We start from the raw sequence: 16,199 nt of genomic DNA on the forward strand, positions 1-16,199 counted from the left end.
TTGTTTCTTGTGCTTTAAGTTAGAAGCTTCGTTAGTACATTTTTGCGCTTTTCAAATCCTGTTTTTGAGCTATAATTTGTGTAACACCCTATTCCCCTAAGCCTTACCCCTATCTATGAAGTGAAGGATAACAAAGTGCCATGATAGTTCTAAAGCTCATACCATACTATATATATAGAAAGAAATAATAATCCTAGAAGCCCGATGAAAGAGTAAAAGCTCAAAGTCGCATGAAGCACAATTACAAAACTCGAAACGTTCACACACAATAACTACAGGCGTAAAAACACAATATGACGTAGTACAATAATAATCAAGATAGATACATACACATATATATATATAAGTATGATAGTCAAAAGGATACCAACTGTAGACCACGGAGTTTAGGCCGAATAGTTAAATACAAACATGACAGAGTTTTTGATTTAAAACAGAATATGTATCCTGTCTCTCAAGTTTAGCCTCTAAGGCAACAAAGTATAAAGTACAAAAGTGAGAGTACTATAACAAAGTATCCAAAAGTACAAAAGATGATAAAAGATCCTCCGCTCCGTCCCCATCTCGCAACTCACCGAGGTGGATTACGACCTGCAACTGAAAAACAACAATAATATATGGTATGATAATCGGAGGTTCTTAGTATGGTAACAATACCCAAAATATAAGATATAAGGTTCCGGGACGCCAAAGGCAATCCAAGAACTTCACATCAATACATAATATCAAGCTTAAAACAAATAATTAACTTAAACCGCAAACAGGGTAATCTAAACTTAGGGGATTTCTAACTAATACCAAATCACATTGCTATATCCCACAACCTTCACCAACCTACCCTTCACGCGATCCCATCGCCACCGCCTACCTAACCTCCTCAGCACCAGTCAATCACAGATGATGCAAGCAAGTAAAACACAAGTAGTATACATATATGGCAGGTAAATCAACTAGCATTTAGGCATGTTATTCAAATAGGCATAACTGAAGTAATCAAAGCAAGCAAGCATGTAGAAGATGCACATGATGAATGTCTATCATATTTGGCTCATGATATCACTTGTCGGTTATAGTGCCAATCCTGACACAAAATTCGGTCGGCAACTACTGGATTAGTCTCTCCGTTGCGCATACTCAGGACGAATAATTCTGAGGGATGAGTGTCATACCACCTTCTCCATCAGAGGGTAACATTTTGCGGGAGAGTGCCCAACCACCTTCCTCTAGATGCTGTATGATTCTGTGGGATAGTGCCCTACCACCTTACAACCAGAGAGAAATGTGAGTGGTGAGCCCAGCTTTGACCCTTACATCTCAACGAAGGCGGGAAACTACCTCATCCCTTACGCCGGCACCGCTACCTCGACAAGTGGGAGATTGTCACAGCCCTTGCCCGAGACGCATAGAGACTTACCAATTCAATGCATCTCACATGAGCGGGAGACTACTACAGTCCCCACATCTGAATGTAAGTGGGAGATTGTCACAGCCCTTGTGACAGAGAATAATTCATATCACAATCATATACTCAATCTCAGATATCATTGCTCATAGCACAAATCTGCTTATACTCATCTTATTAGACATAATCATTCATGTTTCTCAAGTCATGGTCACCTCAACACTCTGCCCAGACACTCCAGCTATTCCATCCACATAACTTCTCAAGCCTAAATCACCGTCTTCTAAACCCATATATAAATTCACTAATCTCAAATCATAAACCCATCTATATTAGTCTTAGGGCCTAATTACTAGGCACAAGTCTTAATGAGAAGTTAAAGAAGTTTGAAAAGCTAAAGAATCCTTCAAAGTGAAGAAAAACACATTTTTAGCAAAACAGGGGTCTCGCATACACGAAACCTTGTACCATGTAAGCATGCCTTGAAATTTTGGGTGTCCACGTATGCGGCACCCTGCTCATGTGTGCAAGTGTTCCAACCCGAATGGAATGCTCGTGTCGCGTGTAAAAATTTGCATACGCAAAGGTAAAATTTGGACTTCCATGTACGCGTGCAGTGCTGCGTACGCGAGACTTCCATATAGTGAAGAATGCCCGCGTCGCGTGCACTGTGTCGTGTACACAACCCTTACCAAACTTAGAAAAGTTTAAAGCTGCAGAATATTCAGATTTTTGCACCGAAGTTCAAACGTTCATAACTTCCTCTACAAAACTCCATTTTCCTCAAAATTTATATCATTTTAAAGCTCTTAAAATTATATTTAAGTTAAAATAAAGATCACTAAATTTCAAGGTTTAAGGCTCAAGTTATGATCCACCAAAGTTCAGTAAAAGTAAGATTTTACAAATTATCTAGTTTCCAAAACTTCCAAAACCAAACCAACTCATATGCATTCTAAATCATGTCAATACTCACCATTCAACACCCACAATCACATCCATATATTTCATCACTTACCATTCTATTTTTTTCTATCATTTCCACACCTAATTTATCATTCAATTCACCAATTCCTCAATCAAACGTCAACAACCTTATTCATCAATAATATTCCATACATACAATCATCATTTATCATCATCATATTAACATTCTACCATAATCATATCTCAACCATGCCATTTATTCAACTTACCATTTATTCAATCCTATCCTATGGTCCAATATACACAAATTTACCAAATCTTGAATCCAATAAGCTTGTAACCACCAACACCACTTCCAATGCTCCCAATCAACTCCAAAAACACAATTTCAAGCTATACATACCAATATTACCACAATTAACACCTAGAGTTCATCAAATTCACAAATCCACAAGGGTAAAGAGAAATCTTATCTTTTCCAATGGTGTTTGGGCCACAAACCAACAATAACCCACTATTGGATGGCACCTAAACAACCAAAACATAAAAATCTACTCAAAATCACAACCTATATTTTTGAAATTATTAGGGCTGAGGAATGGAGTGGAAATTTCAATTTCTTACCTACAATTACTATCTATAATTGAGAGGCTCAGCGAGAGCTTTGCGTAACCGCAAATGGGACGCAAATTGGAGCACCATAGCTCAAGTTATAAGCAAAAGAGTGTGTTACACTTTAAAAGATAATATTTAATTCTAATTCCTAGGAGTGTAACTAATTCTAGCGTTCTGTTCTTGATTCTTGCATTTAACACAAATTAATTAAACTAGATTATGAAAAATTACCAAATGTGGCTTATATCTCATTCTAACATTATTTACATCAAAGGTAACAACTAGCAAGGTTTATTTAAATTATTTTCATCTCTATTCAATATTTACTCATTAAGTTAAATTAAAAATTGTTCTTGATTCTTGTTTCTCACATTGTCTTAATTCTTCATTCATTAAGTTTGATTTGTTTTTATAGTTTTTTAGTTTAGTTTCTTCCTTTCTAATCTAGTTGTTCGGGATTAAAATATATTCAATTAATTTTAATTATTTTCTTTACATTGAGATTTGTTTCTTTGCAGGGTGATGTGACCAATTAATCTCCTATCCATGCTTGTGATTTTTCATTGTAGATAACTGATTGCTCCATTGTAAGTGATAATTTCATTTTCTCGTGTAGAGTTAGAACCGTAAGGTAAAAGACTCAATTGCTGAAGATACTCCTTCTTGCCAAGGATACAGAGCTTGTGTGTGAACCTAAAGACACCAAACTACCTCACGCTAAGTTGCTTGATCTCAAGTGAAAAGATTGGCACTGCTGTGTATGATTGTCTTTTGTTGTATTTTGAGATTCTTCTTTATTTTAAACTAGCTATAATGATTAATGATGAGTATAATGATTAATGAGTGATTTTTTACAACATTGAAATGATGAGTATAATGATTAATGAGTGATTTTTTAGCATTGTAAGACTTATATTTGTATTGAGACTTATTTCTTGTTGTTAAAATTGTTATTTGAAATTTGATCGGATTAAATCAAATTATTTTTTTAAAAAAACTAAAATTTAAGTTTACTAGAAGATTTACTGAGGGACAAATCCGACAGTAAAATTATTGACAGAAAATTTTCGACGGTAATTAATGGCAAACGATAAAATCTGCCACCAGTGAGGTTTATATCGATGCTAAATCTGATGGTATCTAGCAACTTTCTTGTATTGTATGATTCCTTATCTTAGAATGTACGCATCTTGTTTGATTCACATGTGTTTAGGGGTGGCAAAACTGGTTAAACCCGTCGGGCCGACCCATCGAACCCACTAAAAAAGGCAGGTCGGACTAGAATTTGAAACCCGTCAAATTAAAAAAATCGTCAAACCCACACCGCCAAATTTATGGGTTTTGTCAGGGCGGGCCGGGCCGGCCCGCCGGTCCAAAAATTTTTATTTTTCTTTTTTTATTAAATAAAAAAGTGATTACTACTACAAAATTAATAATTATATAATTTTCGAATACTTTTTTATTTTTTATTTTTCTTTTAGTTATTAACTTTATTTATTTTATTTTACAATTTCGTATATATGTTCAAATTATGTGACTTATTTTTTAAAATAAAGATGGTTCTATTGACAAATATTATTTTGAACAATTTTATTGATGTTAAAAATTAAAAAAATAGTAAAACAAATTATATTATAATTTGATTATTGTTTATTTGTATTTAATTTTTTAATTATTATTTTTTGGTTAATTTTAATTAATTTTATTTAAAAAAACAGAGTCAAACAGATTAGTCCGCCGGTCCACCAATCTGCCATAAAGCGGGATGGGTTAGAATTTTGAATCCGCTTTAGTTGGTGAGACGGGACAGCCTGCTCCGTTTATGGCATATCCGGTGTCAATTACTTAATTCTATGTTACATCTATCATGAAAATCTTATCTTGCATGTTTGTAATCTTTTAGAACTTAAATTGATTTTTGGCATTAAATTGATTGACATATTACTTTTGGCTTTCTATGCTCACATATATTCTTAAAAATTGATTCATTTTGACTAAATAGATAGAAGCTGGTCGGATTAGATAGAGTAATTGATTAGTGTTATGTAGCTTACACTTAATAAGTGTTGTCATCTCTTAATCTTGTCTTTCTTAATGTTTTGCATGAAGATATATTTTTGTCCAAGTGTGGGGGAGTTGATAAATTCATATTTTATAATTTTGAATTGGAAAGAGTGAAATTTATCAACTTAACTTGTACTTATTTCTTAAACATACATACTTTTGTGAATTTTCTCCTAATTATACTTAATTGATTGAAACATGATTTTTAGACCTTTAAAATTATCAAATTAATTTTACTTTTAGTCCATTCAATGTCTTGATATGTTTGTTTAAGTTGTTTAAGGTTTAGAAGGCAAGAATGACTTGAAAGGATAGAAGAAAAGCATATAAAAGTGAAGATTTCATGAAAAAATGAAGAATTGAAAAAATTACAAAGATGTGTAGCACCAAACCCAACATGTGCCATTGTGCCTCACTTAAAATGGCACGTAACTTGGGATTTTTAGCTCATTTTGGATGCAATCCAACTCATTTCTGAAGCATTTGAAGCAAAGATTGGGGGGAGAAGACACCAAATAGTCTTAAGTTTAGTTTTTAGCATGTTTCAGTGAATTATAGAGAGAGAAGCTCCATCTTCTCTATAGAATTTTTAGGATTTTTATTTTAATTCTCTCTTGTTTTAGTTTTTAATCTTATTTTAACTTAGTTTTATTTATATTTTTTTGTTCATATTATCTTAGTTTGTTAGGATTTTCTTGTTAGTTTTTTTATTTTTGCTATATTTTAGTTTATGAACCATTGTTGAATTTTTAATTTTTTATTAATGCAATTTGATGTTTTATATTTTGTTGTTGTTTATTTGAGATGTTGTTTTTGCTTTCTTGCATTTGATAGTAGTAGTTTTTACTAATTCTTACAATTTATATACTTTATGTTTATGCATACCAAATGTTTGATGAAATGTTTCTCTTAGTCGTAGAATATATTTTTTCATTCTTGGCTTGGGTTGAAAATTTGGGCGATCTTGAGTTGCTAATGTCCAAGTTGATTGATAATTTAGAGATACTAACTAATCTTGTTTCAATTGACACTAATCTTTTACTAATTCAATTAGTAAGTTAGTTAGGACTTATAGATTAGGATTAATTAAGCCTAATTGGCTTTCTTTAATTCGTAGAAATTGACAAATTAAATTTGTTTTTTGTAATTATCATATTGTGATTAGTAATAAGGATAGTGATCTTTAACTCTTAATCCTTGCCAAAATCTTTTTTATTCTTAGTTATTTCTTACTTGCTCCTAGTTTAATTCCTTTTTGATATTTACTTATTGTTTGCTCTTTTAAGTTCTTACTATTTAAATTTTTGTTTATTACGATCAAACTCATTTTCATAGGCAATAATATACACTTGATTGTGATTTTTAAGAAGAATGCTTTGGAATTAAACTTCGGATTATTATTTTGTAACACTTTTACTAAACTTTGAAGAACACTGAATTTTAATTAAAAATTATATCTACAACGAATCTTAAATTTTAAATTTGTGAATATTTTAAATTAGTGTTTAGCTCTCGTCATACATCAAGTAGTCCCAGCCAAGCACCAGCTTGCACTTGAGAGCCCCGACCTACCCCCAAGTGACCTTAGTCAACTACGATTTATTGGTGGTATTCATAAAAACTTAAAAAGTGTGTTAAATAAATAGTCAAAATATAAAATTAAAATATTATAACAATTTTTTATATCAATTCTTGTTTTACATAATTAATTTTAAATAAATTTATTTTTAACTTAATTCATTTCAAATCAAATCAATTGAAAAATATTTTATTCCAAATATACTTTTATAAATATTAGACTTTTAATTTTTTTTGAAAATTCATCCATACACGTTTTTAATCGTACTCTTTCAGGAGTTCATATGTACTGTTGGAGAACAGGTTCTGTAACTTGTCTTTTGGGTTTCTTTTATATATATATATATATATATATATATATATATATATACTCGGATCGGTTATCTTTGCAAATTGGGTCTTGAGTTTTGATATTCGTATTTTTGGCACTCTCTTGTATATATACTCATGTTGGCTTATTCTTTATCTGTTTCGTTACGTTATCGATCGAAGTGTTGTACTTTTCAATTTACGATTTTGTGTTACTCCTTTTTCGTCAAAGACTCCTAATTATAAATATTTTTCGTACTACTATATATACTAAATTTTATTTTTAGATGTCGTAATACCTCATCACCTCTATTTTATGACTTAAGCATAAGGTTTTGTGTGGTAGGGTGTTACACTATGTTAGCCAAAATTACATTGGAATGCAAAATTTTTTAAATTGACATAATTTCTATTATTCTTTATATAACTTTTGTAATTTACCTTTCAGAATAAAATGAAATATGTTAAAAAATAAATATTATTTTATGGTTTAAAAAATAAAAAATTTTATATTATGTAATTTCCAAAAAGTATACAATTAATAATCATATTTACTTTAAGTAAAATTATATTATTTTTCAATTTATGTAAAGCAGTATTAATACCATTTAAAAAATTATATAAATTTAATAAAAAATTATTTTTATTAAAAAATTTTAGAATAAGTATTTAGTATTGGTATTATAAAATAATTACAATAAAATACAAAATCTACTTGATTGAAGAGTATTTAAATTTAAATTTTAACAATAAGATTGCTAAATATATGTTTTAATAATAAATTTATTTGAAAATCAAAATTAAATTATACTTACGCACATACTAAATTTAAGAATACAAAAAGTATACAAACAACAAAGTAAAATTACAGAAATAATACGTTTGTTTAAATTTAATAATAATTTCTTAAATGTGCAAAATAATATTTTAAAAATTAATTAAAATAAGTTATTGATATATTATTTAATTTAATATCTCAAAATATAAGAACGTAAAAGTCAATGTCTAAATTGGTTTGGCAACAAAAAAAAAAGGTGTACATGATCTGATCCGATACAAAGACTTGGTCTGAATTTAAAGAATTTAGAGAAGTTTTGTTTCCGTTCAAAACAATCCGATTAAATCCCAAAACAAAAATTCCATCTCAGTAAACCAATTTAGTGTGTGTTTGAATTTCAGTTTATAAACAGGAGTTTGTATAAAATTAATTTTGTAAATTTGATTTTGATAAAAAATGAGTTTGTGTTAAAATGATTTATGTTTGGTAATCTTCTATCAAAATGGATTATAGTAAAGTAAATATTGTTTGGATTACACTACTCAAAATTACTTTTAGATAAAAAATTATTAAAATAGACATCAAATTAAATAAATTTTTTATATTATTCTATCATTTTAATTTATTTATTTAAATAAATATTATTAATTAATTTTATAATAAAATTAATATTTAGTTACTAAAATAAAAATAATATATAAAAATTGACAAAATATATTTTTATATCAAAAGCAAAAATAATATATGAAAAATATATATCAAAATATACTTTATTAAATTATATTACTTATAATTTTTTTAATACTCTCAATACTCTTTTATTTAATACTATTTTAAACTATAAATTTTAATTATTCATGACTTGATTCTTAGTTATAATTAATTTTTTATTTATTTTATTCTTTTTAATGAGATCAATAATTTATATTATAACAAAATTATAATAATAAATTAATATACAAGAATTACACTTACAAATTTTAACAAAGTCAAACAAAAATATTTTTTTATACAAAATCAAAAGTAAAAATTTAATAAAAAAATATAATTATATATTTAAAATATTTGAATACTAAAAGGACTACAAACAAAAAAGTAAAGGTTAGAATTGATAAAACAAAATAAATCCAATCCTAACGTGTTTATCTAAACGCAGAAGTTACAATTTCTAGCTTCTTATAAATACACATTAAAAACCTAAAATCACGTGTTGGCGTTTAAAGAAAAAAAAGTATCTAAACAAAAAGAGGAAGCGTTCAATGCACTCAAACATACTTTTTTTTCCTTTTAACGCAAAATCACACACACCCTTAATCAGATTTAGAACAGAGATTGAACTACCTAGACCCGACCAGGTATAAGAATCCTAGGTTATTTTGTTCCTTCTTCTCTTTTTTGTTAAGTTTATATCTTCGAATTGTTGTTACGTATTTTTCATGGTTTTAAGAATCCAATTTTTTTTTTATTGTTTACGACTAACCTGCTCACTTTTCTATATTTTGGAGTGCTAATGAATTGTGCTATGAGTATATGACAATACAATATGTATTTTCTTGGATTTTTATTAGTGTTGTTATTTTTTATTACAGTTATAGATTCTTATTAGTGTTTAGATTCTGGAGTTTTCACTCTTAAATGTGTTTTATATTTGTTTATTTTAGGTTAGATGTTGTCATTTATACTGTTTATTTTAAAATTTTATTTTATTTTGTATTATAAATTTTAATAATTTTAGATTTAATTTTTATTTAATTTAAATCTGATATAATTGTTATCCGAATATGATAAAATTTTATCTACTCTAAAGTTGAATTCAAATATAAAATTAAATCCAATAAATATTTAAGGTCAATCTAAATTAGAATAAATCCAATTTCATTGGATCCATCCACACATCTGCCAAAAGCCACGTCACGTTCGAGGAGCAAAAGATTCTCTAAACAACTTGGCTCTTCCTTCAAGAAATGCAAATTTGAATTTTAAGGATGTAACAGAAAGCCAAGCACCCATTGAAAGCCAGTAGAGTTGTAGAAAAGTTAGATTTATGAGTCCGAAGATTTCTTGAGGCAATTTAAAACTTGGCTCTTCTTTCTAGAAATGCAAATATGAATTTTAAGGATACAACGGTAAGGATACGCTGAAAGCCCAATTGAACAGTTAGATTTGCGAATCCAAAAGTTCTTGAGGCAATTGATTCCAAGACACTTGGCAATTTATAATTGGCTACAAATGTTTGGTGGATGGGGTGGTTGGTGCGGCCCTCTTTGAACACGTGATATAAATAGCATAAAATTTTGAGTAATGCTTTGTATTAACATCAGTCACTAACAAGGAAATTTGATGGAAAAGAAAATAAAAAAATAGATGAAAAAATAAAATTTTTATTGTTTGAATAAGAAAAAAATTAAAAAAAATAAAATTAGTGTGAAATTTATTAAATTATTTTTTTTTCTACAAATGAGATAAAAATAAAGAGAAATGTGATAAATATGAATAAAATTACATATTTACTCTTATCATTAATAAATTATAATTTATATATAATAAAGATAAGAATATTAATGTAATTTTATACTATTATGATTTTTTTTCTTACTTTTTTTTCTATCCAAATAAAAAAAAAATTCTCTTTATTTTCTTTTTATCTATTTTCTCTTCATCTAAATAATATAAAAATAACTCTAATTTTTCTTCTATCTTCTTTCCTCTTATTTTCTTTCTTTTTATTTTCTTTTCTATATCAAACAAAGCCTAAAGTCAGATATCAGTATAAAATACATATTAAAATATAAATATATATTGAAAATAAATTAAACCACATATATATTTATATATAAATATATTAATAATTAATTTTAATAGCTGATTTTAGTATACAAATAATATTTTTGTAAAAATTTACCAAGAGTTTATAGAAAGATTTTGCTATCCTATGTTATTAGGTTTAGATTAAAAAATATTAATTATATCTATTAATTATGAATTTTTATATTAATTAATAATTTTTTGGTTTACTTAATTAATAAGATTTTTTCTTATTTTTTATGGTTAAATTAACTCTTAAAATTCTAGTTACATTATTAAAAAAATTTTCCAAAAAATTATTAATACAATTTAATTTTTAACTCAAACATATGTATAAACTTTCTTTTAAAATTATCGTCTAAAATATTAGTGCCAAATTAGATACCTTTTCATATTTTTCAACCCCTCAAAAAAAAAAAAATCACTCCAAAAGATATTAATTTAAATTCAATACTCTATTTGAAAGATCAAGTAATATTTCTAATTATTGTTATTTTATATTTTTCTAACTAAATTACATTTAGCTCTAATCTTATTTGTTATCATGTTGCACTGACTTTATTTATTTTTATGTAATATTAAGAATTTGGTCAATTATAGTATAAAGATGTAAATTTATACAAAAAAATACAGATATTCATTTTAAACCATACAAATTATTATTTAATAATATTAGTGACACTTATTGATAAATGATACATACGTATAGCTATTTTCAACCACAAAAATATAATCTGTACAAAATAAATCTTTATAGTAATGTTTTTCAAAAGATTTTTCCTAGATGATAATTTAATATATTTATATCAATTTTTGTAAAATTATTATTTTTAATTACTCTATTATAGATATTACGTTGTAGTACGTCGTAAGAGAAAGATTAAAAAAAATACTTATGCTTGAATCAAAAATTAAATTATACTCATAATATATAGATATTATGTTGTAGTGATAAAAGAAAAATAAAAAATAAAAAATTTATATATTTGAGTCAAAAATTAAATTGTACTCATAACAATTTTGAAAAAAAAATTAATAATTTAATTAAAATTTTAAGAATTAATTTAGTCATAAAAATATGAAAAAAGTGATATTAATTAAGTCAATTACTTACTAAATGACACAAATTTATAATTAGTGGATACAAATTAATACAATTAATGTTTCTTAACTTATGTTCTAAGGGGCATACGATAGCAAAACCTATTTTATAATTAAAACTATTTCTCAATTATTTATAATAAAAAGTTTATCAATATCTAATCCTTGCCCTATTATTTAATCAGAGAACAAGTTTTCTTCTTCCATTATATCATTGCGATGATCATGTGTTTTAGTTTAATGCTGTAAGATTTCAGTTTTTATTTTGTTTTATTTAGTTATCCTATAAAACATTTCTTTTATGATTATGATATGTGCTTAATCTATATCTTTAGGACACAAGTTAGCAAAACTCTTATAAAATATATGTAAACACAATTAAATAAACGATGAAATAATTTAACAAAATTATTTGAGAAATTACTCATTTTAAATATATTTTAAATATAATAATTAATTTTTAAATCGATAAATTTACTTTTATAATTTATTTAAAAAATTGGTGCATGAAATAACGCTTAAATTATCACTTAAAAATTTCAGGTTCTAGTTTCACTCTTTTAAATTAAAAAAAAAAAGAAATAACACTTAAATTAGTTCTTTAGATCCATCTAATTATCAACTTAGTCTTACAATTTTAAATCACAAAATCGAATTAATGTCTTAGTTACTAGTAAAGTTAATACTGTTGAGCAACTGAATCCTCACTTTTATATTTTCTCCACTAGATCTACACACTCATTTTTTACCATGTAATTCATACGATACACATTTTTACAATGACTTAATATAGGTAAAATTAAAGAATGAGATATACCAGGTAACATATGAATGAAAATTATATAGCTTTTTATAGATTCTTGATAGACAAACCATCAATTTTAGTCATTTTAGTGAGTAGTCTCCTATTGGCCTTATACTCACTTAGAGAAAAAAGATAAAAAGAAAGGAAGGATACGCATCAAGAGTAATTTAGTAGCAGCATACCAAGAATTTGTTTCATGACCTTCATGGTTGTTGATGGATGAAAGAAGCAAACTTTCGCAAAACTTCACGAGAATTCCCTTGATCTGGGAAGTGAACGTGTTGACTATGTGTCATACCCCAATGAATAACAAGCTCAATACTCCCACCCCAACCACTCTTCTTCAACGCCTCAACGTAGTTCTTTCCGGCAACCATCAACGAATCCTTCTCCGCCACACACACCAACACCCTCTCACACCCAAGCCTCCTTAAATCCTCCTCCGCCGGCTTCAGCCTCGGATCCTCCGGCCCCTTGTTATCCTTACACATGAACAGCCACTGCGCATCGTCCCCTAGTCCACCAAAGAAAGGGTGGACCATAATCGCACCCTCTACCCTCACTCCCGGCGGAGATCCTGTTTTTCCGATTTGGCTAATCAGCGTGTGGGTGATATTCCCGCCGGCGCTGCTTCCGGCGACGAAGAGACGCTGGAAGTCGCCGTGGTCGTTCAGCCAGGGCTCCGTCCCTGTTCCGTCCGCGTGCGACGTGACCCACTGGAAGGATCTCCAGGCGTCTTCGTAGCACGCGGGCAGTGGTCGGGCTGGAAACTTGCCATACTCGACGGAAACCGCGAGGACTTTGGCTTCGTTGGCGACGGCGGCGACGTGGTTGCTGTATTCTGGAGAGAAGGCGGACCTGGCACAGAAGCCGCTGCCATGGAAGAAGAGGTAGACAGGGAGTTTGTTATTGTTGGTTATTTTGGGGAGGAAGAGACGAGCGGAGACGGGAGGGTCGGATGAAATGACGGTGTCTTTGATGCGGAGACCGGTGGCGGGGTCGTCGGAGGGAGGAAGGAATTTCGGTGGAGGACGGAGGACCTCCACCGTGCCGTCTTTGAAGACACGGAAGAAGGGGAACTCGTGTGTTACCTCCTTCTCTTGTGGGGCGGTGGTGACCATTTTTGTGTGTTGTGTGTGAGCAGAGAAGATTAGTGTTTGGTTTTTAGGAAGGAGGGTAGGTGGAGGAAGCGTCGGTTTATAACAAACAAAAGTTGCCAGTGGTGCATACTTAATGAAGCGGAGGAAAATGCCTTTTGAAAGAAGCATCGTGTGACCCAGCAACAACCAACAAGCTAAGCAACCAGAAAATGGACTTTTTATTTTGAGAAAAGGACAAATAAGTCCCTGACCTTTTGTCCCGCGAACATTTTGGTTCATGAGCATTTAAAAATACTTTTAAATCCTAACTTTCACAAATCTTGGACGGATGAGTCCCTCCATCGAATTGCCTCCACCAGACCTGCCGGAGAAGTCTGACGTGGCTCCTGTACGAATGACGTGGCATGACTGGTTGACACCTGGACTGCTGATTGGAAAGCTACATTTCAAAATTGGACAAATAAGTCCCTGTACTACTAAACTACGTCGTTTTGCTTTCATCCCTTACAAAGTTCCTTATAATACCCATTACACCCATATCACCCTTTCTGAATTACATAAAACCCTAAGGATACCAACGATCATCATACTCTGTTTCTCCCTCCAAAAAGATCACTACCAAGGCTGAGACGTTTGCCGTGTGCAGTGACCGTTGAATAGGCCTCCATTATTGTCTAAGTTGCTGTCTTCGTCACCGAAGGTAAGAAGTTTGTTCTGTTGCTTAGTTAGCGGATTGTGAGGTTAAATACTTATGCAAGTATGAACTATGTTGTGAAAGGACTGATCGTGCATGTTGATAGAAGTTGTCAAAAAAGTATTGGGATTTTTCAATTGAAATTGAATTACCATTAGGGCAAAGAAAGCTTCTGGAGTGATTTTTCGTTTCTGTATGTTGAAGGTCATTGCTTGTTAATATGTGAAAAGAGTAATTCTTTATCATTGTTTACAGTTTTTTGTTTTTCTTTTTTTTTTTCAGATGGTTGATGTGTTTGTGGTGCCTATGTTCCACCATGGAGGTAATTTTGTAAGAGAAAGTAATCGCTCTCTGGTTTACAAAAATGGGAAGGTGAAGAAGTTTCCAAAAATGGACCTGGACTTCGTTGATTTCGGAGACTTGATCACACTATTCAAGGGGTTGGGGTACCCATCATACAAGACAGTTTATTGGTATGATCCAAGGAGTCCTGATATTGAGTCTGGGCTGCATATTTTGATAGGGGATGCAAGGATTAACGCAATGCGAGAGAACAAAATGAAGAATACAGAGACAGACAAGTTTTACGTATACTTTGACCACCCTGTTGATAAACCTAAGATTGTGGAGGATGCTAGAAAGCAATGTAACAATCCTGATGAGGGAGAGGTTTTGGTAGATGATGAGAGTTCGTCGTCTGATGATGGGTACGAGAGTACGGAGGATGAGCCCTACAAACCTCAACCTCCCGGGTTTGAAAGTAATAATGATGATGATGATACCAGTGCTGATGAGAAAGGTAGCAAAAGACAGAGAGTAATGAAGAGAAAGAAGAAAGTTGTGTCTCCAAAGAAGACAAATGCAAAGAAGATAGGTACTAAAAGAAACAGGAAGACGTGGAAGAAGATGGGACAGAGTAATGGACCCAATGAGGAGCAGACCAGAAAGAATGTTGGGCCTGATCCTAATGTGCAGCCCAACAAAGGCCCAGAACCGAACAGGGACCAACATGTTAGGTTCTATGTGAGCCTGATCCAAGATGATGATGATGACCCGGTATATGATTATGAATCTGAGAATTTACATACACTTATTTCATCAGATGATGAATCTAACAAGCATAAATTTCCTGAGTTTAATGATGATTATGAGCATGGAGAGGAGAGGTTTGAGTTAGGGACTAGGTTTGCCACCATAGAGAGATTTAAGGAAGTTGTAAAAGACTCATTCATTGCTGAGGGTAGGGAGCTTAGGTGGATTAAGAATGACAAAGAGATAGTGAGGGTGGGATGCATGGATGATGAGTGTCCGTGGCTGGTTCATTTATCATACAACAAATCTCTGCAATGTTACCAGGTGAAGACTTACAAAAATGACCATACATGTGCAAGGGACATGGGAAGTAATGAGGCTGATCAACATTGGATTAGCTTGAAGGTTGAGAAGAGAATGAGTACACAGCCTCATATGAGGACAAGTGAGGTTATTGACTTTCTCAGAGAAGAATTCTCACTCACTGCACATCCAAAAATGGTTTACAGAGCAGTTAGAGAGGCAAGAGAGAGAATCATGGGTAATGAGAGGGAGCAGTATAGTAATGTTAGAGATTACTTGTTTGAGATATTAAGAAGCAATCCAGGGTCTAGGGCAAAGTTGTGTGTCACTCCTATACCTCAATCTTCCCTTGTTTTTGATAAGCTATATATATGCTTAGAAGCATGCAAACAGGGATTCAAGAGTGGGTGTAGGCCATTGATACATCTTGATGGCTGTTTTCTGAAGACTTATTATGGTAGACAACTCCTCACAGTAGTAGCTCAGGATGCAAATAACCAATTTTACGTGGTTGCTTACGGAGTAGCTAGTCTAAAACTAAGGAGTCCTGGAAGTGATTTTTGACTCTGCTCCAAAAAGATTTGGGAGATGTGCAGACTCATAGTTGAAACTTTATGTCCGACCAACAAAAGATAAACTTGATAACTATTTTATGTCCTGCTATAGTGTTATGTAATTCTTTAATG

At 30.8% G+C, this 16,199-nt stretch overlaps 2 protein-coding genes across 2 annotated transcripts; one reads left to right on the forward strand and one right to left on the reverse strand.

Moving 5' to 3' along the window:
* Positions 1–299: 299 nt before the first annotated feature.
* Positions 300–13,652, reverse strand: LOC112715559 (2-hydroxyisoflavanone dehydratase). The gene is made up of 2 exons (XM_025767329.3): positions 12,567–13,652; positions 300–597 (listed from the first exon to the last, which is right to left on the reverse strand). Exon 1 carries the CDS (start codon positions 13,650–13,652, stop codon positions 12,588–12,590), a length of 1,065 nt encoding a protein of 354 aa, XP_025623114.1. The 3' UTR covers positions 300–597; positions 12,567–12,587.
* Positions 12,457–16,077, forward strand: LOC140175635 (uncharacterized). The gene is made up of 2 exons (XM_072204162.1): positions 12,457–14,184; positions 14,461–16,077. Exon 2 carries the CDS (start codon positions 14,461–14,463, stop codon positions 16,075–16,077), a length of 1,617 nt encoding a protein of 538 aa, XP_072060263.1. The 5' UTR covers positions 12,457–14,184.
* Positions 16,078–16,199: the final 122 nt, after the last annotated feature.

Source organism: Arachis hypogaea, chromosome 10 (genome assembly GCF_003086295.3).
Source record: "Arachis hypogaea cultivar Tifrunner chromosome 10, arahy.Tifrunner.gnm2.J5K5, whole genome shotgun sequence".
NCBI lineage: Eukaryota > Viridiplantae > Streptophyta > Magnoliopsida > Fabales > Fabaceae > Arachis > Arachis hypogaea.